At 40.1% G+C, this 23,196-nt stretch overlaps 2 protein-coding genes across 4 annotated transcripts; both read right to left on the bottom strand.

Annotated features, from left to right (window-relative positions):
- Positions 1 to 1,263: 1,263 nt before the first annotated feature.
- slc25a33 (solute carrier family 25 member 33) lies at positions 1,264 to 8,612 on the bottom strand. Of its 2 annotated transcripts, none has more exons than XM_085395080.1 (7): positions 8,422 to 8,612; positions 6,509 to 6,682; positions 5,230 to 5,307; positions 4,016 to 4,116; positions 3,753 to 3,819; positions 2,775 to 3,055; positions 1,264 to 2,662 (listed from the first exon to the last, which is right to left on the bottom strand). In XM_085395080.1, the coding sequence occupies exons 1-7, from the start codon at positions 8,460 to 8,462 to the stop codon at positions 2,463 to 2,465; spliced, it is 942 nt and encodes a 313-aa protein (XP_085251206.1). In that variant the 5' UTR covers positions 8,463 to 8,612; the 3' UTR covers positions 1,264 to 2,462. The 2 variants fall into 2 exon arrangements, with proteins under 2 accessions (XP_085251206.1, XP_085251207.1); XM_085395081.1 differs by lacking the exon at positions 8,422 to 8,612 and adding an exon at positions 8,133 to 8,368.
- Positions 8,613 to 13,023: 4,411 nt separating this feature from the next.
- Positions 13,024 to 21,790, bottom strand: spsb1 (splA/ryanodine receptor domain and SOCS box containing 1). 2 transcript variants are annotated; one of them, XM_085394116.1, is made up of 3 exons: positions 21,628 to 21,790; positions 17,262 to 18,142; positions 13,024 to 14,106 (listed from the first exon to the last, which is right to left on the bottom strand). In XM_085394116.1, the coding sequence occupies exons 2-3, from the start codon at positions 17,953 to 17,955 to the stop codon at positions 13,979 to 13,981; spliced, it is 822 nt and encodes a 273-aa protein (XP_085250242.1). In that variant the 5' UTR covers positions 17,956 to 18,142; positions 21,628 to 21,790; the 3' UTR covers positions 13,024 to 13,978. The 2 variants fall into 2 exon arrangements, with proteins under 2 accessions (XP_085250242.1, XP_085250243.1); XM_085394117.1 differs by lacking the exon at positions 21,628 to 21,790 and adding an exon at positions 21,056 to 21,253.
- Between the last annotated feature and the right edge of the window lie 1,406 nt (positions 21,791 to 23,196).

Here is a 23,196-nt window from a genome sequence, read left to right on the forward strand (position 1 = left end):
TGATGATTCACCACTGAGCACTCAGATGGTTTCCCAAAACGTGTGACTAACAAATACCTGCTTTTATGGCATTTTTCTTTCATTTGACGAGATGTCTTAGATGATGAGGCTGTGGTTTTGTCCCCCACACATGACAACCCCATCCCAGCACATGCAGATATAAACAGAGCTAATGCCAAAGCAGAACCAAAACTACTTGTAGAGGCTTAAAATGACCTTGAAATGAACTTCATCCAATCAAGAATTTGCGATGGCAGTTGTCATGTAGTCCAAATGCAACATGGCAGTCAAGGCCACCTTACTCAATTATTTTTGAAGCCTGTGTGGACTCTAAAAATAAAAAGGTAAGGTAAGTCAATATTTGCTTTCATTTTGAAACAATACCCTTTGTCTATGTTGATAAAGAGATATAAAAGCCTGTTATTATTCAATAATAAACATGCCATTTTTTGGAAATGATATCTCATGATAATGGGTGATGTATGGGGAAGGAGCACACACGTTTCACACATTAAGCTGACTCTTAAAAAAGTCAATAGTTGTAAAAGCTCTGCTGGAAATGTCTGTCTCTCACATATGTAGAGGGACTGCAGCAACCACCAGGTCAGTCATTCTGGCCTTAAACTAACCCTGATGGTTATTTTTCAATTAAAAGTTGAACTCTTTTAGGCACTAGGCTTGAACTTCGCAGTCACTGATAATTCTGTGACCAGAGTGCAGTACCATCATCATACCAGCCGTAACAAGCAGGCTGCTCACAGCTGATGGCTATTAAGTATTTCACAACTTCTCTGATCTGTGTCCTGTTTACAAAAATGGTGGCCATTTCTGTTACACTGCAGTTTCCAAAATAGGTACTCGTACACCTGCAGCTAATACGTTACCCATGTTTTCTACTGGATATTTCCCATTCCCTGGAGCAGTGATCAGCCTGAACCCACAAACATCTGCTCTGCTTTTACACTGAATGTACTTTTACTAAAAATCCAATTTGAGTTCTCTGAAATTAAATAAAAGCTATAGTTTGATGACATGAATTTCTCTCTTTGGTCAATTTATTTATCCAGCCCAATGAGGCTGTGGTAAACATCTTGATGTGTACATGACTTAAATTTCACTGCCTTTAAGTAGTGCTTTATTTGTGTTTCAACATCTGTTCTGAATGTCTTTAACATGCTCGTTAAACGCTCTCATTTTTATAATATAAAAATAAATAAAACTAAACACCTTCAAAAGTGAAACAAGCAAACACACTCTGGGAACTAAACTAGAACAAAAAACCCAAAAACCACATGCATGCAGACTTCCCCTAAACTGGTGGTTCTCAAACTTGTTCTGTTCACACACTAGAATTTTTGGCAGTCAATAACAATTAAAAAAAAAACCTAAAATGTAAAAACTGCCCAGATTGAATTAAAAACAAACTTGTTTATTTCTCCCCAGGTTCTCTGTGTACCCACTCGCATTTGTTCCCCATCACAGTTTGAGAACCACTGCTTAGATCTATCATCACACAGAACAGTCTCACTGGCTGATTAGTCAACACCAGTGACGCTTTTTTGGCCATTGTTATGGATGAACACATACACAACATCAGGCTTTACTCAGACACGTAGACAATAAAACACAAGATGATCGCACACAGGGTAGACTAAATAAAGCGACACTTTCGTGTTTACTCGTAGTCGGCTCAGTGCCTCGTTCAGTCCACTTAGTTTGAGGGATTTTTTTGTATCGTTGCGCAGAAAAATGCTCATACTTCATGCTTTATCCTCGTTAACAGATAAGGCAGATTTTTACAACACAACTATTTTGTCAGCCAACTGATGCATTTTATTGAGCCACTGGTCAACTAACCATCCATGTTTTCATTATATTGCAAAAGGTGCCTATTTTCTCTTTTCCACAAAAGAAAACATACAGTTAATATATTACACATATACAGACTTAATGAAAAAATATGATACATTTCTCTGTTAACTTAAACTTTAAACCCAGCAGATTGTGGCAAAGTATAACAAGAACCGAAAATAATCTAGAACTGCACTTTTCAGTGCTTCTCAATAATATTCCTTCAAACCTGTCAAATCGTGCATGCTGGTGGAATTTCCACTGATACAAGGAAACAAACACGATCCAAAAACAATAACAGAACAAAAATAATTTAATTAACTTAAAGTTAGTCCTCAGAGAAGATGACCTTTTTCCACAGGTTTGGAGGTTCAATGAGTACCATGACCTCTTGTGTATTTTTAACAAGCTAACAATATGTCAATAAAATGTTGTGTTTAGCTCTTTGGACGACAGTACAACCTGCTTTAGCTCCATCTTGAGAGTCTTTGTAGCACCACATCAAAAAAAAACTATGTGCTGCATTTTCAAAAGTCTATAGGCCCAGTGTGCTTTGGGTTCTGCGTGACATCCACAGTTCGTCAGGAAAATCCCCAGTTTCAAACATGTCTTTACTTGGAGTCTCCCAGCAGATGGACAATGAGTTCATATGTGGAGAGGACGATGGCTGTGTTAGGGATTTGCCTAATTAGCTGTGGAACGAGTCCTCTATAAAAAGCTGCATAGCCTTCTTCCACTGCTATTAACCTCCCTGTCTGGAAAAAATACTTGTACTTGCTGCCTTCCTCGCGCAGCCTTGTCCGAATGACCTCTGTGGGGACACACAAGAAGAATTGGAAAAGGTTAACTATTAAGTTTCCTCTTCTCTGACGTTAGTTATGTTGTAATAGGTAAACAATGGGTGTGGGTGTGTGTGTGTTTACCGTGTGGGTAGGCTATGCAGGATGCACAACCCTTTGAAAAAGCAGCTGCCATCATGAGGCTGAGGAAGTCTGACGCTCCTTTCTCCTTTTCACCGTTAGGCGAGCTGAACTGCCTCTTGGCGAGTTGTTTCTTCAGTGTCTCATAGATGAGGAAGCAGATCATTGTTTCTGAAATGCCAGCGTAGGACGCAGTCAGGCCACGGTAGAAGCCCCGGACTCCCTCTGTTTTGTAAACATATCGAGCACACTGCAGTGCATTCATCTTCTTCTCTCCTCTGGCTCTGAAAAGTTAAGACATGCTCATTAGTGACAAAAATCACATGTGGTGAAGGGGTTAATGGAACAATCATGGTTTTTTTAGTCATCCGTTACAAGTATCACAAGACACCAGAGGCCAAGAACTGGAATAAATAAAAAGTTGAAGTCATAATGTAAAGTTACAAAAGAACAATTTTCTTATTGTGTGAATGCTTAGTCAACTGTACACTGAAGCATCATCGAGTTTCCTTATTGGGATGAACAAGCAGCTGGTCTAACCTTGACTGAATGTTGCTTTAAGTTATTAAACCCTCCTTCAACAAGCTGCTCTTTGTGTTACAAGATATGAGTTTTCTCTTCAAAGACAGCCTGAACAGACCTGCTCCTGTGACCTCACATGATACTACTGCCCTGTACTTGGCAATGCAAATATGGACTCCTCTTCTGCGTGCAGGTCAGTGCGTCAGCAGTGTGTATTTATGGAGCTGGGTCACACACTCAGCCTCGTGCACTGCAGAACCCAAGGACAGTACCAAGAAGGTAGGCTCAATTTAAAGGTTTCTGTTAAGGTCACGGTATATGGAGTACATTCATACCCACTGAGACTCTGGAATAGGCCAGACCGTTTTACACAGATCTGAAACTGAACACTACGGTGTCTAAAGAAAAACTAAATAAATCTTATACATACGAGATAGAAGAAATGAACTGTACACCTACTTTTTCTCCAGCTGCATCCTGGTCTTGACCATCCAGATGGGGTTCATCAGAGAGTTGGTAACAAAAGCTGAAAATAGGAGCAAAATGAGGATATTCAGTATTATCCCTGGACAATAATATATGAAAGTGATCCCATAACAGCAGCCAATGATGAAGCTGTCCACATGATATACAAATATAAGTGATAACATTTTTGCACAGAACTGAAGTGCGTTACATTTTACTAATGTTAATGACACGCATGTCAAATTTAGAAGTCTCACCTGCAACACCAGCAGATGACATGTGTACCAATCCACTATTAGGGACAAACAGCCCATTGAACAGCTCTTTAGATTTCGAGTATGCAGCAAAGTAGATGGCTCTAAAAAACACAGAAACACAGACTGTTAAGAACTCTGCACAGAGGCATCAACGTGCTTATTTATGGATGCCTTTTTTTAAGAAAAGTAAATGTGGTTTCATAACAATTATGTAATGACTCCATTCAGGCTGCTGTGAGCCTTTGACAGTGCGCATCCAGAGCAATCTGTTCCCTGCCCTCTCTGCTTGGCTTCTGGAACACACAGTCATTGCACCAGAACGAGCTGAATAAGCACTGGGCACAACATATGCCCACAGAGCTGCTCTGAATATCAGCTGGCCTGAAGAGTGGAGAGACAGTGGAACTACTGACCAAAGGATAATCCTGTGGTTACTAATTAACCAACAGGGAAAAGTACCTGTACTAATCAATAACCTTTTTCACTTTAACATAGTCCCAAAGTCTAATCGGCTTTTAGGGCATAAGTATTATGACGATTCATTTCACACTTTTATTGCTGTTGTGTAGCAAAGTTTACATTCAACACTATCAGCTCCGGGGAAACAGGAAGAAGTACTGACTCTTTGCTGACACTAAAAATAGAACAAATGGCATGTTGTTTCACAGCCAACAATATCAACATATTCTCGCCACAGCATCTGTTAATACCAAACCTCATTCACAGAAGCCCATTTATCTAGAGTTTAAACAATTACTAATGTATAGGCAGCCCGCCCAGATGAGCAAAACAGCTCAGTCACGAAACCGAGGCAGGGGGCAGACAGACTCGGAAGTTGTTGGCATGATAACGGCTTCCTGTTTATAGACAGTTTGTTTTCAACCACGAGAAGAGAAACATAAGCAGGGTCTCCTCCTTTTTGTTTTTGGTTAGAAGTTGTGGTTTAAAACACTCTGAAGTGTCTATGCTCATTAAAAACTGCAAACTCAGAAATAATTGCTCCATTTTACTTCCTCTGCTTTGTTTATTGTTTCTGAAAAAGAAAACATCTCATTGTGCGTTTAGCTGCCAACAGGAAGTATCACTAATACAGAAACTTTTTGTTGAGACTTTAAAATAAAATAAAAAAATGGAAAGAATGTGGTGACAGATGAAAAAGAAAAAAAGAAAAAGAGCCACTAACATGTGAACGGTTAACATTGAATTCATTGTACCTTGAAGGGGCAACACCCACAAGGTTCGGACCCAGTCCACGGAAAAGAGATCTTGGTCCCTCTTTTTCAAGAATGGATCTAAAACAGAAGCAAAGGACCACCAGACATTAAAGACAGATTTATTGAATGACCTTTAAAAAAAAAACAAAAAAAAAAACCTTGCACTGCCACACATGTTAAACTGTCTCCATATTTGCTGCAGCAAGTGTCTGTGCAGGGTTGTTCCAGGTTCTATTAGGGGATTTAATCTGATAGCTGCAATCGTGATCCTGCAATCGCTCTGAGTGTTACACCAGCCCAGTTCACTTGAGCTGGTACTGAACCCAGTCCATCTGACAGCGTTTCACTTGTCACGTCGACGGTGTTCCCAGTGTTTTTTTTAAACTCTTTGAAGGAAATTTGATCTCTATGTGACAGTCTACTCTGTGTGGGACTGACCAAAGAGGGAGGCTACAACTTCAGTGTGGGTTATTTTCTGTAATGTAAACCTAGTCAATCAAGCAGGGTCCATGCATTCCACTCCTCTCATTAACACTCAAAACCTCTACTCAGTGAGAAGAGATGTTTATGTCTTACAGAATACGCAGTTTTTATAGCCTACTGCTGAGGCCGACACCAGTCTCGACCTGTTCAGTCCTCGGAGTGTTATATAAAGTTGATGGCACTGTGGTTAAAACCTCCCCACTGGAACTGCTTCTAGTCTTTCCCAGCCTCAAGCATATTCATTAAAGGACCACTTTAATGGACGCCATAAAGACTGGTTTTATCCATATCTTAAAGCTTCATAGAAAAGGACTGTTCTGTCTCTTCAAAAAGCTGGTAAAATGGAGTTGATAGGAGCAGGATACAGTGCCCCTAATCCCCACTTAATATAGGACAGGATTAGAGGCATCGTTTTAAGACTACGAAAGCAGAAAGCAAATGACAGCCTCCCAACCCACTTCCACAGACCACATAAGAACCTCACAGGAGTTTATACAACTATTTGACTCAAACATTACCACACAAACACTTTACATCGACAGGTCAGGCAAGCCTAAATACACAACAGTTGTGTGCCAACACAAATAATAATAAAGTACCCAACGCGTCACAAAGGAACACACTGTCCTAATTTGCAGGTAGGGAAATTCAAATGCCGCAGGGAATGGCTCAGACAGGTTGCTGCAGCTCCATTTGCCTGACAACAACACAAACATCTTACCTTAGGACCTGCAGCGGAATGGCTCAGACAGGTTGCTGCAGCTCCATTTGCCTGACAACAACACAAACATCTTACCTTAGGACCTGCAGCAGTCCAGGTGTGACACCCCCTGGTCGGATAACCCCCGTGCCACTCAGGGTGCCAAGTTGAACCTGGAAGACAGGCCGGAGGGTGAAGCCTGAGGACTGCAGCCGTGTCTTCAACACCTCCAGGGGACAGGTCACGATGGCTCCCATTGTACCACTACACCTGCACATAGAAAAATCAGGATTATTGGCCTTAGGACGTTTAATATTTTGCAGAGCAGAGAAGGTGATACTTCCTCAGTCCATCTATTAAATGACAGCCAACCTGCTTAGAGTTGTGAGAGTCTATTTTTTTTTGGCCATACTTTGACTGAGTAGAGTGTTTTTATAATAAAAACAGCTTAAGAGCTTACTGGGCCAAGTGCAATGAACATCTACGGTCAAAGAACAGGTCATTTAGTCTGCTGTGGAAACACTGTGCGTTAACCCGACACATCTGGCAAAGGAGTTTTACAGCTCAGACTGTTTAATTACACTTGGAAAAGTGCACACAGTATTCTCATTAATTTCTGCACAAACTATTTATTTAGGTCTTTATAGCATTCTCTGGTGCAGCTTTATTAAACGTGTAACCTTGTCATTGACAAGCTTAGAAGTCTAGAAGAGATTAGATTAAGCTTCTCTGTGTCTGAAGGACAGAGTCAAACATCTTAGCAAAAGTAACCCCTGACCCAGTTGTGCATTCTCTGTTCACTAATCATTCATCCTCCCCTGTTGGGGTTGCACAGAAAAATCTACTCTTGCATAGGTAGACGTTACGTAATCAACAAACACACACATACACGCAACCCTGTTGAAATAAAGCGTTGGAGAGCTGCTTCGATCATAACCACAAAGATGAGCCACCCAGGGAAATGGATAGAACAGTGCGCACAGTTGATATTACCAGCTCGACTTTAAACAGAAAAGGCTGGCTTAAAAGCTCAGCCGGCATCCCCACTTTAATGTATAATGTCTAATGTAAATTCAATTTTCATTGTGTTTTCAAGACCACATGTGTATCACTGGGCATTTCACAAGCCAAGATCAGTAAATACCCTTAAGGCCAGCCGTAACAATTTCAAGGGGAAAATGGCGTCATTAAAAAAAACAAGCCAATGATGTTACACGCGACCTTAACACTAAGCCGATGCTACACGGCTTCTCAATCTTAAATATTATCAGCCTAATTACAAAAAAATACTCAGAATTTGAACAGCTGGTGCTGGCATCGCTAGTATTGATGTATGTCCAGCTTTTCAGGATTACATAGCACAGAAGGACATGACAGAGCTAAAGGCTCTCCTCTCGTGACTGCACCACAGGCATCACAAACGCGACGACACGCTTACATATAGCCGCAACTTCACAATATCGACACACGCTTCACAATGTTAGTTTTTACACAGTGTAAAATTTTAAACACGATGTTATCATCCTCAAAAATATTACGACATCCCACAATTCCAAACGTTTTAACATCCTAATGCTAACTAACGGTAGCTAACCGGCATTAGCAAACTTCTGCACGCTAGCTCACCCACGGGAATAAAAGCCGGGGTTTTCATTGTTCACCGCGGCGTTACCTGGATTATTAGTCTAAGATATGGATTGGTAACACAAACGTTGCTCGCCTCTTTTATGTAGTTACTAAAAGACACAAAAAGCCCCACCGCTGAAGTGAAAATAGAAACGTGTCCGACTATAATTAAATGGTCACGAAGTACAGACACGAGCTAGCTCCCGTTTCTGTTTCAGCATGTTGTGGCTGTGGGCTCTCACATATAACAAATGCCTTAAATTAATCATGTTTAAAGTAGTTATATAGCTATTAAGTAACACGTTGCCCAAGCTTCTCGTGTTGTATTAACATGTGAGCTATTAATACCGTGAATTTGAAGCGAAAGCATTAATGAGACTTACCCCCCGGCGAAGAGATGCAGCAGCGTGTCTTTTTGTGCCATATTTTTCTTTGTTTTCAGAAGTCCAACATATTTTTATCACTTTTTCGAACAAAGTCGCGCTTGTACCGAGGAGAACACACTGCTATGGTTTTATGTTCCCAGTCTGTTCCTGTTCGTCTTCCTGCGTCCCTCTACAGGCTTAGTGGAGCGACAGGGTGACCTGAAGAGCCGATCGTGCTGACGTCAGAGGGCGGGCTGGTGGGTGTTGTCCGTGACGTAGGCCCATGTGTTCGCCCTCCCTGCGCCTTTGCTTGTTTCAAGTTATTATTATTCAAATTATTATTACATAAGTACTGGTCCTACTACTGGCATCAACAGCAGAAATCGATGCCTCCTGACTCCAACAAAAACACTTTTGTGTTACTTTTGCTCTTCATTGGGGAATTATAGTTTATGACTCAAACCAACTCTTTAGTGGGTGCATAGGTGGAGGTATGCTCTGAAAAAAAGAGGAATCAAAGTCAGTATAGAAGCAAGGCATAAGACAGAAATACCGAACATGCTAATCTGTAAACATATCACAGACCAATTATCTAACATTTGCTACCTCAAGCTTCTGCACATGTGCCTGTAACGAGCCTGGAAAGAGGGATATAAAAAGTAAAAACAACAAGTCTTTATCAACAGGAAGACCTCTGAGTTAACTCAAGACAAAATATCACTTAATGGCTGTATACTATAGATATGCAGCGTTGTGGCATGAGCCATCCACCCATGTTATAGTGTGCAGTAATACTTTACTGCAGCTGTTCTTACACTGAGGACAGGTAGCAGAGAGAGTTTGTAACCTTGTTTTGCACCTTGCGGGCTGTTTGTCTGTGCAACAACATTTGTCTCTCTGCCGCAACGTCGTCAAACCAGACTCACTGGCACATTTTGTCATGTTTTAAATTGCTTTTGCAAACCTGTATTGACATGTTTTTGTTATTGACGTGAGAGCACTGACACTGGAACTTAGCTTATACTTGCTATTTCCATGTTTTTTTAGTCTTCTTATTATTATTTACTTATATGTATTATTATTTCATTTGGGTTATCAACAAATCATGCTAACTTTGATTGGAAGAAAATGAGGCAGCCTCTGGCACAAGGTGCCCTGGAGATCATGTCACTTCCTACGTCTAATTTCACAGACAAATATATTTTTACTATGCTGAATTTATTGGAAAGCCTTAGTTTTTTTAGGTCTGTTACCGTTTCACAGTTGGGGCCCAGAGAAGTTAGATTAATCAGTTTTCATTGCACAAGCATAGATTCAGTCCAAAGTGCAGGAACACAGGAACACATTTGCGTAGGAGCGTTTTGTTTTTCCTCTTTCATGTCCTATAAATCATCTTCTGGCCTACCCACTTTGACAGGTAGTTTTAAAAGGGTTGTGCAATCTGATACTTTGAATTAGAATGAGTCTCATTAGAGAAGTTTTTAAAAAAAAAATCAAAACCACCAACTGTTTTTATGGTTAGTTAAGTACTGCGAATGCTGACATCAAGTGACCAGTTGCAATAAATGCATATTTGGTGTGGCTGTTCATAGCTATAAAACCCATGTTTGCTTTGATTTCTTTATTTCAGGTTTTTCTAATCAATTTTACTTTAATCTTTAAAACAGGTTGTTCACTATCACACTAACATTTCTAGCATTTCTAAGCATTCTAAGCACAAATCAGTCTTCTTTTGTTGCTAAAAGAGCTGCTTAATAAGGTATGTTCTGTATAAAAAAAATTAAATTAAATTAAAACCTCTTCATGCACTGGAGGGTCTCGGTTTGTGCGTCAAAGAAACGGTCACAGGCCTCGGAGACTGATGCAGTCTTGAAAGTTAAATCCCACCCACACCCATCCCACCACTGCCTGCTCCCGACTTTACTGGTTTTACCCATTACCATTTAAAGCACTCCGAGTGTGTTTGTTTACCTTTTTTTTAAACTTGTAAACCAGCACCTATATATTTCTTAATTGGTATTTATTATATGAGGAATAAAATAAAGGCTGTGAAATGTGGTAGGACATGCAGTGTCAGGAGCCACAAAATGTGGCTCTGCATCTCACTGACATTCAGAAGACCTCGTGCTATTTATGTACCTAAAAGTTGTGGGTCAAAGGATCCAGTTTGTAAAAGCTAATGTTCCCCATGGTCTTTGTATAGTATGGCTAAAATCTTTCAAGTAAATCAGCTCAGTAACTTAGCTTTAAATGCAAATTTTAGGAGAAGCTTAAGATGTCCCCCATGGTTTATCATATACAGCAGCGGTCCCCAACCCCCGGGCCTCGGACCGGTACCGGGCCGCGAGAGTTGAGGCTCAGGTGTGAAATGTATAGTTTTCAGGGTTTTTATCGGTTTTCAGCATTATTTTGTTATCGTTTTTATCGTTTACTCTGTTTTCCTGGGTCTTTTCACGTGTGTTATGAATAAATTTTCTTTTTTTCGGTACCGGTACTAGTTTTATTTTGTTGTATTTATCCGCGACACCTTAAACGCTGGTCCATGAAAATATTGTCAGGAATAAACCGGTCCGTGGCGCAAAAAAGGTTGGAAACCGCTGATATACAGTATGTATGTGTGTGTGGATGAGCTGGATTCTACCAAAAGTCCAGTGTTGAGCTGTGGCAGCATTCTCACTAAAGACAGGACAGTGGATCACATGAGCCAGTGTCTCAGATCCTTATAATGGCATCCTGTTTTCTAAGAACTTAGACAATCCATGAGTCAGTTTCTGGATCTCTCAGGTTATGCAGAACAAACCTTCTTCTTCTTATCTAGCATTGGATTGTCATAGTGTACAATGTTAATTTAACTATTAATCTTCAGTTTAACTTCAAGATTAAAAACTTTTTAAACACTCTTTTTTTATCTTAGCTCATATCTTGAATTGCCTCGTTGTTGAAAGCTTACACAAGTAAACTTGTTTTTCTTGTTGTTCCACACAGGTGATTTCCATTTATCCGGCTGATAAGACTTCACATCTGGTCCAGTGAGGTCACAAAAGTCTGTTTACTTAGTACTAGAGTGCAACACTTCCTGCCACAAAAACAAAGACAAAAACAAAGAAATACACAAACAAAAATACTCTTAATCTTTAGCCTTGATGCAGTCATTTGTAATTAATATCATTAATAAAGGCTCGTGATATCCATGTCTCCCAGGAAGCCATCGCAGTGTGACATTAGCTCAACACACAACTACTTCTCTCTGAATCAGCGAAATGGAATTCAGCCATTATTAATGTCATTATATACACTCATGTTTTCCTACCTGTTCACTAAAATCAGTCCCATCTGAAAGCCAGCACATAAGAATACAATCAAATTTGCCGCTTGTAGTATTTTTACCTACTAGGCATAAAAAGTATAGGATCAATGGAATACTCAAATCTAACTGGGAGGACATAAGTGTTCTTTCATATCTGCAAGTCATTTCAGTAATTGGATTCACAGCAGCTATGTTAACATTAAACAGAGAAACCCTAATTAATGACATAAATGAAGGTTCTGTTGTTTAGGAACAAAACATTAATTATTGTGTTTAGTAACACAATTACCTGTTTCATGTCAGAAAAACAGGTACAAACATAGACTCAGTGGACACACCCACGCACTGCTCCACACACTGAGACCAAACAGTGAAAACACCTGTGTGGGAGGATGATGGTAATGTAGCATCCGTTTGTTTCCTATTCTTTCCTTAAGCATCCAGTGACAAAGCTATTCCAAAATGACTGAATGATTTATTTACAAATCCATTATATTTTAGATAGGAATAACTAAACAACTCTACTTCAGTTTATAATGACACCATCTCTGCTCCCTTTATTTTAATGGTTAATCTCCATCAAATGAGTTGGAGACAGCAAATCTCAGTACTCTGTCATCTAAGTGTTAAAACGGTCTCATTCTTAAAAAAACAATTTTTTTAAAAATTAAAAAAAAAATTTAAGAAAGAATTATTAAAGTAAAGAGACCTAATAATGACCATTAGTTACAGTACTTCTAATGTAGTTTCCATACTGTGAACACAGCCAGGGAGTTTGTAGAGTACAGGAGATTGTACTGCTTTGGCTGCAGTTAAAACAATGCACACTATACAATTTGAAATCATCTTTAATAGATACTTACAAACAAATCTACAACAAGAAGTACAAATAAAAAAGGAAGCTGCAAGCAAGGAAAAGTGAAGTGTGTCCACGTTCAGCTGCTTCCTGAATGTGTGTCACATTTGCACATTTAAAAATACTAGCGACAACAGGTCTATGATATTTGCGTTGGCAATTTGACCTTTTATTACATTTGTGCAGCACGTTGAAGATTGTCATTTTTTATCTCAGTACAGTGCCTTAAAACTTTAGCTTGTGAATTCAGGCATCTACATAGCCCATTACCTCAAACTCCCCTTGCCCCTCTTTTTTAATGTAATAAACACAAACACTACATCAATGGTTCTCAGCTATGAGCCAGTGGGACCCAAGAGTCAGTCAGCTGTTACACTAAAGTAGCTATTTCATTTGTTTTCCCCATTACCTGGCTTAATTTGTGCAAACCAGTGAAGTCATCCGATGAAGAGACTGATTTAAAAAAACAAACAAACAAACAAAAAAAAAAAAAAAAAAAAAAAAAAAACTCTTGGGCCTCAACGGCATGTGGTTGAAAACTACTGCACTACAAGAAAGCAGGAGTGATAAATGATAAAAAGACGTGACTCTATTGAGAAAACAATTCCTGCAGATGCATGCTACAAATAATCACAGTGACATTATATTTCTGTTAAAATTACTGCTGATCGCATTCCTGTCGGATGCCTGATGGCTAGTGATGCGGCCCTTTTAGATCACAGAAACCTGATAGCACAGTGAGAGGTCAGAGCAGCTCAGGGGCCTCACAGTGCACTAACCGCACTGCACTACAGACGCTCTCTATGGAGTGGTAAGCATCTCTTTTCTGTGTTGTGTCTGGAGCACTTTTTTTTCCCTTTTTCTAATCCACTACCACTTTTAAAATCTTCTGATTTCTAAAAACAATTCTGTTATAATGCTCAATTTAAGTTGTTTTACAGATTGATATGTGCTGCCACCTTGTGGTCAGATACAGGCAATGCATTGCTGAGCCAATTCATCACTAGGTGTTTTAGTACTACAGCGTATCACATTTCTGAGCCTGCAAGCCATTAATGCATAAATCAGAAAGTCTGGAGGTCACAGCAGAGGTACTGACCACTTAACTACCTTGACCACAGCAACCTACAAACTGGTGACTGCCAGGGCATCGCCTGGATCAGCGTGTGCATAGTGCTCAGTGATTCCTGATTTGATAAAGTTAGATAATACAATTGAGAAAGAGTCATTAAAAACAAGATAAGAAACTGAAAAGGAGTCCAGCCACTGACATGGAAGCGTACTCATAGAATCATGAGGCTGATTCAGTCCTGGAGGCTTGAGCAATGCTGTCAAACAGGTTTAACCCGAGAATGATCCCAGAGAAACAAAGAAATGAGGGTGTGCTCAGAATGTTGTGACTGTCGGCGGCGTCATTGGTAGAGCAGGTAGTTCTTGAGAGAGGCTGGCAGGGGTAGTCTATGGATTTCACTCAGACGCTCTCTTCCTAATGCCACCCTCACTGAACGCCTACACAGGTCCATCAGAGAGAGCGGTTCAGCTGGGGGAGAGAAAGAGGGTGATAAAGTTAAAATTATGCATTTGCAGAGACAGAAGCTAATTTCAGGAGCATGTATAAGTCGAGCAAAAAGGCAGCGTGCATATCGTGTCATGTCCAATAACATTTTTTTAACCGGAGGCTGCTGCTCTAGAGAAGGCAGCAGGTTCAGTGGACTGTAGCCAAATTTTGAGCTCTAACCTTCCCCCTCAAAAACTAATTATGTCTCCATACATCAGTCATTATGATGTTCCACATTTGAGCTTAAGTTTTTTAGGCTTGAGATATTCAAAGGCACTTCACACCATCAAAACATGCACTCTGAAATAAAATGGATGATTTCTAACACAGTATTAACACATCTGGGATCCACACATGCCCCATGGACAAAAGAACACTGCAAATGCAGTTCAGCTGTTTATATGACAGCTTACACAAGTTAAATAGTAGAGTACACCATAATGCATCTAAAATATTCCTTTAAAAAAACCAACAAAATCTATTGATCACATATTTGGCTTTTGTAGGGCTAGCTCAATTCCACTTCTGCAGGCAGAAGTCAAGAATCTGTCAGCAAGCCTGATGCAAACAAGAGTTGCCCACAGACAAGTTGTTCCACATTTATGACACTGCCCTCTGACGACAGTAAGCAGCTACAATATATAAGTGCATGCAAAACTGCATATGACCAATGCACAACCATGCCTGTCCCATAAGAATCATCTGGTAATACAGGCAGTTTTTTTTTTGTTTATTTGGGGGTTTTTTTGGTTTTTTTAAGAGTAATGGAGGTAGCAGCAGGAGAATGAAGTTTCTGATACAAAGATTCTAGGTTATTTAACTTTACTGCCTACATTTCACTTCGTGAGCAACAACATATACGCCGTCTCAGTTTATTTAAAAGACAAAAGTCTTCAGTGCCAAATACTGGTACACTACAGTTTTTGTCATATTTTAAAATGTAGAACATAAAATGTGTATGTGCGGAACAGATGGGCAAAAGACCTGCAACTGACAAATAAAGGCTATCTCATCTCAACTTTGCAACTCTAGTATACGTATTTTCTCCAGGTTTGGACTTGTTTGAGACAACAAAAAGTGTGGACTTCAGCTGCTGTGGCAGCTCTGCACATTGGATCAAGTCACAAGATTAACTACATATAATGATACCAAGTGCGTTTAACAAGACTACTTAAGATTAGAGATCTCCCTGCTCCAAATACAACAGTTAAAAAAAAAAAAAAAATCATCAACTTCAAAGAGGCTTTTATGTATATGACAGTTTCTTTTATTCAGGCTGAAACTAGGTCAAGAGATCTGAGCTCAACATAAAAATCTAATGAGCACAGAACACTTGGGACATCCGGGTAGTACAACATGTTTCAATAAGCACCATCTTTCCTCACTGAAACCTCATGAGCCAAGGAATAACTGGGATTAATCCAACTGGAGTCATTTCTTATTATTTGTCTGATGGGACAACTAGCATGTTGTTTTTTGTACACTTACATAAAGGATCACCTGGTTCTGATTAAAAGCAAGCCAAAGTGCAGGCAATGACAAGAAAGGGAAGTTTGCAGCATGTCTGTTCATGCACTAGTTCAGCATAGGACACAGCTGTCTGAGGTAATCTCAAGACAACACCTCAGACAAGGGATACATAAGAAACTGATTTTGTCAAATATGATACCATTCGCTCATTCAGGCATAACCATTAATCCATAATTGAGAAATGCGGATTAGAAAAATGACTAAATCTGAAAAGCCTAACACAGGGTACCTTTACCAAGAAAATGAAGTAGACAGAACAACCAAAACACGAAGACAGTGTTGTCATTTTCCCCGATACCCATTAGTAGGTTTCCCCATGTAGGTGAAATGGCAGACAGCGGAACAACTAGAATACCTACAGAAAATGTACCAAACCAAAAACATTGAAGAAAAAAAAAATCCCCATTCTGAGCTGGCAAAGAGGGAGGATTAAAAACTGAAAGTAAGACAAAGGCAACCTCAGACAGATGTTAACTTGATGGAGAGAGCTCTGGGACTTGACAGGAGTTTGCTATGCACTCTATTAACCTGAGAAACCTGCAATTTTAATATAAAACAGATTTCCTCTTACAATGCAACATGTAGCTTATGATACGCTTGGAATTAAGTTTTTATTTGCCCGTCTCTTTAAAATCTGGCCATGAAGAGGGCAAAATGTAGTTTACTTTGACCAAAATTAATTTTGGTCAAAGTTCATTTGAAACAAAGAACTGCTTAAAGTGAACTTCTGAAACTTTTTATTTGTTGTCTCACAAGTCCTCACTCTCCTGTCTTTGCTTTTGTTACCTTTGAAAAAAATGTTACCTTTGACTGCTTTTGTTTGCACTTTGTGTTTACAAATCTTTCTCCTTCTTTTGAACAAACAAAAAAAGAGTCAATAAATGAATGAACTAAGCATATACCACACCTTTTTAGTGATAGCTGACTACTGGTAACTACTTTTTAATCACACTAATGGTCGAGAAGCTGCCATGCAGGGCCTGATACTTTGAGCAGCTTGACATTGGTGGCTTGTCTAAGGATGATTCTGTATTTCTACAAAGGGACCAGGAATTGAAACACCAGCCCTGTGATTTGAAGACAACCTGCGCTTGTGCCTCTTCTGAAGTAGACAAAGACTGAGAGAGAGAGAGACACCACATACTTATATATAAATATATTACATTTCTACTTTAGAGTGATCCAAAATTGTTTACCAAAACTGAGACATTTCCTATTGCTGCCAGAGTGGATGCAATGTCAGACTTTAATAGTGATTTAACTTCCATTTTATGTCTGATATCAGGCAAATTAAGCCAGAGAGGCATCTATATATAAATTTCTAAGTAATCTGGACTGAACAGCAAGATAACACACTGTGTAATGATATATGTACTGTTTTACATAACATTTAGAGAGGTAGCCACACAAATACAGTAATGCTACTCTTTGGTAACATGGCCTGTTTAGACACTGGGACAAGCCCTAACTGTTAAACCTCTTTTTATTGCATCAATAAATCCTCCCACTGGTTAGGTGAGCTCAGTAAACAAGAGATCACAATGACACAGCTGAACATGACAGACAATCTGAACGGGAGTAATATTTAATTTAAAATTCATACTTACGATCAAGTCCATTTATGTACCGGATTCGTATTTCACAGTGTCCCCACACAGCACTCACCACAGGGTACAGCTTCCTGCCTTTAAGTCCTCTGAATGCCACCCCTAAATAATGTCCATCTACTATATAACCAAGAGTCCCCTCATCCATGTCCAAGACTACTAAGAGAGAGTCTGGTATTATGAAGGTGTCGTCTGGTTCAAGGAAGGCCGGGTAGGGTTTTGCTGGGTGATTTTTGCCATCGTGGTAGAGTTTACTCCTGCACAGGTCCCAGCCCCAGGATTCAGCATTACTTCCTACCAAAGCTGTGTAGCCCACTGAGTGTAGAGGTGCGTCACTTGTAGCCACTCCGACCACAGCGTGTGTACCCCTTTGGCGCATGGCCCAGCTTATCTCCCACACATGCAGTCCCCTTGTGTAGCCAACACGGCCCCGGATGGCGTCCGTGCTCTGCGCAACAGGGTGCCGGTGGAACACCAGCTTGTTGTCATCTTTGACGAAGACGTTGAGGGAGCGGTCATCATTGTTCCACGAGTGTTGGACCTGGATGTCCAGGCTCGCGGGTGGCATGTCCAGCAGCAGATCCAGTCGTGATGGCTTAGTGTGATTCAGGGCCTGTAGCTCCAACTTCAGGGGGCTGAATGCTGGATCCCGCATATCGATGGTTTTAATGCCACCTGGGACTTTCTGCCCCATGCTACAGGTAGATATAGCAGCTCGTTCTTCCTCCTCTTCCTCCCCCCGCTTCCTCAAAGACTAATGGGGGGAGTAATCAGCCACAGACCCTCTATTCCAGTGTCCTGCGGTCACCTAAGATGCAGGTTTGTCCTTTTGCTTTGTTAGATGCAGACAGCCAAGGCCAGATGACGAGCTGGAAGCCAACCTGATGAGGTCAGAGGAAATGAAAGCAGAACAAAGTTCAAACTAATCTGTTTAAGACAATGACAGCATTAGATAAAACAAAACATCATCAGGATCCGTATAAGGAAAACAGCAAGTCTTATGTACCCTCAAGAGTGACTTTGCTCTCATGACTGACTGCATTTAACATAAAGAAGGCACTGTCATATGACCAAAGATATAAAACCAAGTACAAGATAACATCATCATACAACAGGAAGCAGGCATCTGTTGACCACAGCCACATTTCTACAACCTTAACAAAAGACATCACTGCCATTCATTTATCTTTAACTTAAAACTCTTCAGCTTTCATACAGTGAGACCAAGGCAGAGTCCCGCCCCCCCCATTTAAACCAGTTCAACAGTTTCAGTTCTTATGCTGAGCCAGCCAAGAAAGACAAGACCAACGAGTTCTCATCACTTAGTCAACAGTGTATTTGCTAGATTGAAACGATTTTGTATAATGGATTAGACTCGTCACAGAGAATAGGCTGACCTAGTTAAAGTGGCAGTTTGGACAGCTACAGCTCAACATTTAATAACCGACAGATTATAGATGCCATCTTCAGGGTCTTATAAAACAAATGGCTATATAGGTTTGGGCGAGATGGCAGCATCCCATAAAATCCATGACAGGAAATTTATCCTATTGGTGTTATCACTTTATACTATTAGGAATGTGTCTGCTTAAAACTCTTTTTGATATGAGCACAAATGTATGCTTCAGTTTTATTTTACCCAGAAGTCAACGTTCATCACACTGCAGCAGATAAACTGTGATAATCAGCTTTGAATTTTTGCTTAACTGAATTCATTTATTATAGATGTAGAAAAACAACCACATAATCCGACTATGCCTGTGGCTCGATGTGGTTGTGCAGACCGACAAAACTAGATTTTTTCACATAAATGTAACCGTCTGGATAAAATATAGCTCCAGATCCATGCAGTGTACATAGCTCTGCATGTGTAAGTGGTAAACACCCATGTTATTGTGTTCTCCTTTTGGCTAAGTAATTTAATTTGGGATTACGTTGCACAAACAACATGAAAAACATTCAAGTCTTATTTGATTAGTTGTCCTCAATTTCATGCATTACTTTACCAACATTTCTTGAAAAAGAAAAGTACATCTGAGAACTCACGAAAACTTGACGTTGCCAATTTCGACCATTTATCAAGTGGCTGATAGGCCAACCCTGAATGCAACAAAATGTATGTAATAAAATCAACAGGAGTTTTTGCTCTGCGGCATTACAAATGCGATTAAATCTTCTAATAGTGCTGGCTTTGGAAATGTTAAAAGAGCATAAAAAGCAGCATTCTCCACAGGATAACATGACGCATCAAATGTGAAAGTGAAATATTCCCACAACCTCCACAAACAGGGGGAAAAAAGACAGGAAAAACTCCAGCCATTTCCTATTATATTGCTGTCTAGTCAGAGGGCAACAGGAAAAGCTGTAATAAAATGTCTGGTTTTAAAAAAAGTTTTAGAGAAGCACAGCTGGACAGGAGCTCTTTTGAGGCAGAAATAGTTTCAGCAGAGAAACTGGACAATAAAAGCCTGATGGACTACCTTCTCATTACTGTTAAAGAAAAATGAAGAATTTATGTCTTCAAATTTAATTTTCATACTAGTTTTTCTTTTTACAGCATGAAGCATGTTTCCCTTAATAAGCCCAGAAGCAATCAGTAGCAAGATTAGTTTGGAAATAATATCCCAAAGACATATGTGACTTTTGTGGGCCCAGGTGTCACAGCTGCAGCTTTCTGGGCTTCCCGTTTCTGCCCATGTTGCAGCAAAGCTGTAGAGAGCATTGTGTAATGTGGAAAATGGTGCTGCAGGGAAGGCCACTCTAATTGAATTGTAGACAAGAGTTCATTGAGCAGTGCTTTGGCCTTTCTTCTAATGCAAGTAAACAACCATTTAAATGGGTCATGTCTCTTTAGTGATTGGAAAGCAAGGGGGGAAGAAAAAGCAAGCAGTGGGTGGCCAGCATCTGAATGTAAACAATCTCTTTTTCGATGGCTGTCCAGCATTCATGGAGAGTGAAACATGTTAATTTGCACACTCTCTGTGCCAGGAGTTTACCATCCCCCCCTCCCCCTCCCACCGCACAGGGCCACCTTACACCGCATGCAACATTAGCAGGCAAATCAAAAATGCAAGAACAATAAGAAGTCGTCCCTGATTTCATTTGGACTTCAAAACAAACATACCCACAGGGAGTATAAAAGACGGCTTGTGGAGGGGTGTATTTGGGCTGGCATCCTAGCCTGGGTTTGTTTAGGGTTCGTGGGCCCCCCAAATGGTTTGAAGCTGATTAAAATGCAGAAGGACAGGCCTCGCCGGATTTCCTGAGCCAAGGAAACATTTGTTTCTATCCGGGAAAGTTGATTCTGTTCATCTGGACATCACTGAACATGCATCAAGACACTTGTTTCTATTGTAAGGCTCAATTTAGACCAGGCCCACCTGAACTTAAACCACAGCCTGTTTTTCTGATTTCCTGAATACATACAGGTCAAGCTTTAATAAAGACAGTCATTGTGTCGCACAGGAGTGCATTCAAGAATTTAATATAGTCTGCTTTGTTTTGAGTTTTAACTTTTTGTAGTTTGTCATCACCACGATTTAGCACAACGCTATAGCTAATGCAACCTTACACAGGCATATGAAGATCGCCTTTCAAGTTAGAATATCCAGGTTTTGTTGATTGGTTCATGTCTAACTAAACAGCTTTAAACAGACAGCACACACGTTCTGAAACTGAGGACAGACTATTAGCATAAGAGAAGCCAGGTATAACAATAGTGCCTCTACCTCCAGGCCTTGACTAAACTGGTACCAACACGCATCTACAACAGCCCGAATAAAAACTAAACTTACTGTGTGAAAGTAAAGCGTGCTGGCAGCTGAAGCAGCAGGGTGTGAATGAGCGTATGTAGGCCTTCTGGACACTTATTCCTCAGAGTTTTGCCATGCTAGCTACCGTAAAAGCAGCCTGGGCTTAATAGTTTTAAATGGACCTGGCGACCGTGTGGTCCGAGCTCGTGGAACCGTCCACGCGCAACTACAAACAGAAGAAGCGCGTGAGTCAACCGTTTCTTACGGTTGGCCTTTCTTTAGCTTCGGGGTTTTTTTTTTTTTTTCTTTGTTTACCTGAAACTCGACCGCCTGCGAAACATTTGTTATCCGACAAACAGCAAAAACCGTCGGCGTTAGCTGAAGCAGCTACACAATATGGCTAATGTTAATAAAAGAGAGAAGGGGGGGACGAAGATAGTAACCAGTAAACTGTGTCGCTATGTCTAAACTGGGGGAGGAGGCTTTGCAGGCGTTGTTTTATTTTTTTATATCAGATATTTAAATGTGATGTAAAGAGAAACACTAGAAGCGAAACAAACGTTTCGACACAGTAAGCACAAAAACACAAGAGGAAAAGCACACGGCAAACACACCTTGTTAAGTTGTGAGGCGGCAGCACAGTGGATGAGACCAGGCACGGCTTCAGCTACTCCATCGTAGTTTTCCTCTTCCTTGTGCTCTTACCTTTTTTCCCAGGCTGGGCATGAATTAGGTGAAATGGTGATGGCTGCTCTCTAGCAGCTCTCGCGTCACGTGGTCAAACGCTCCCAGCTGCTAGACCAGATTAGGACCTCCCCACAGAGCGGCTGCAGCTACAGCAAAGATGGCTTCGTGTTGGTAATGCAGTTTATGCTGATTTTCTTTAGGCCATAAATGTATTCACGAAAAATCTAAAATAATATGCGGTGCCGATATTTAATCCGAAGTGAAGATGTAAGCCCAATTATAATATCAGATTCTAATACATTTCACTGCTGATATGAACACTTTCTAGAGAACTGTTTTGTTATGCTAACCTTTCTGGCGTCTTAAGATAGTGAAAAGGTGTATTTTTCATAAGATGAATCCGAAGATATATGTATTTTTTTAAATGGTCCTACAGTCCAGTATCATGGGTTAAATTCTTTTTAATTTTTTGTGCATGTGGTCAAAGATGTGTACAAATATAAAAATATTTATCAAATGCATTTACACTCATCACGAGCTTTGCAACTATATTTGTTGAGTACAATAGTCAGACTGGTTTGAGATGATAGCAAGGGAAAATTAAATCATATAACCACTCATTACAACCAAGGTGTGCAGAAGTGCATCTTACACAACACATCAGACCTTAAAGCAGATGGGCTACAGCAGTAGAACACCACACCTGGTGCAGATCCTGTCAGCTAAGAACAGAAAACTGAAGCAACAATTCACCCAGGTTTCCCAAAAGTAGACAACAGATGATTGTGATCACACATGGAAGTTTATGAGGTAGATTTCCTGCCGAAGCATAAACCAGGTGTAAAGCAGCTCTGAAGAACAATCCAGTACTAATAACATGTACCTAACAAAGTGGCAGTGAGTCCATATGTAGATACTAAACAATCATACACCTCATCATGGACTTGAAAACAAAATTTACACATTGCTGTAAATGGAAAACCTACTGAAATGTTCCAGTATAAAGCTAACTTCAGTATAGTTCACCCTTCAGTGTTAAAGAAGTCAAGTAGGACCCCACACATCAACTGTTTATTCACTTTTATTGTTTTTTCTTGTCCTGTTTGGGTGTTTTATTAAGCAGAATCACGGTCTGAATGCTTTGTTGTGCCAAACACATTTACTTTGCCAAGAGGAGCGCTGTAGACTCTCTATAGGCTCATCTTCTTAGTCTTTTTTTTTTCTTTTCTTTTCATTTTATGTTATTATCCACATTATCTGTGTAGCTATACAGTGCCGGAGCTGGCATGCTATGAGTTCCAAGTTGGAAAAAGAGAAGCATTAACGACATAAAGAGGAGACAGAAACAGAGAGTGAAAAAAAGGAGGGTAGACAAGTCCTTTATTGTTAATTCAGAGCTTATATTTGCTGTTATAGACTTTTCAGAAAAAGAAAGGCATATTTTTCACATGTATGTGCTGGAGGTTTTATATTCAGTCTAAATACTTCTTTATAAT

The sequence above is a fragment of the Rhamphochromis longiceps genome, linkage group LG20 (genome assembly GCF_057381845.1).
Source record: "Rhamphochromis longiceps isolate RC_006_pf linkage group LG20, R_longiceps_female_GT1.1, whole genome shotgun sequence".
Lineage (NCBI taxonomy): Eukaryota > Metazoa > Chordata > Actinopteri > Cichliformes > Cichlidae > Rhamphochromis > Rhamphochromis longiceps.

Excerpts from the sequence above, each read along its gene's own strand:
- spsb1 (XM_085394116.1), bottom strand. The coding sequence starts at position 17,955 with ATGGGGCAGAAAGTCCCAGGTGGCATTAAAACCATCGATATGCGGGAT. Across the intron at positions 14,107-17,261 it reads GTACATAAATGGACTTGATC|CTGAACCGCTCTCTCTGATG; the intron begins GTAAGTATGAAT and ends TCTCTCCCCCAG.
- slc25a33 (XM_085395080.1), bottom strand. The coding sequence starts at position 8,462 with ATGGCACAAAAAGACACGCTGCTGCATCTCTTCGCCGGGGG. Across the intron at positions 5,308-6,508 it reads GGACTGCTGCAGGTCCTAAG|ATCCATTCTTGAAAAAGAGG; the intron begins GTAAGATGTTTG and ends CTTCTGTTTTAG. Across the intron at positions 3,820-4,015 it reads GTCATCTGCTGGTGTTGCAG|CTTTTGTTACCAACTCTCTG; the intron begins GTGAGACTTCTA and ends TCCTATTTTCAG.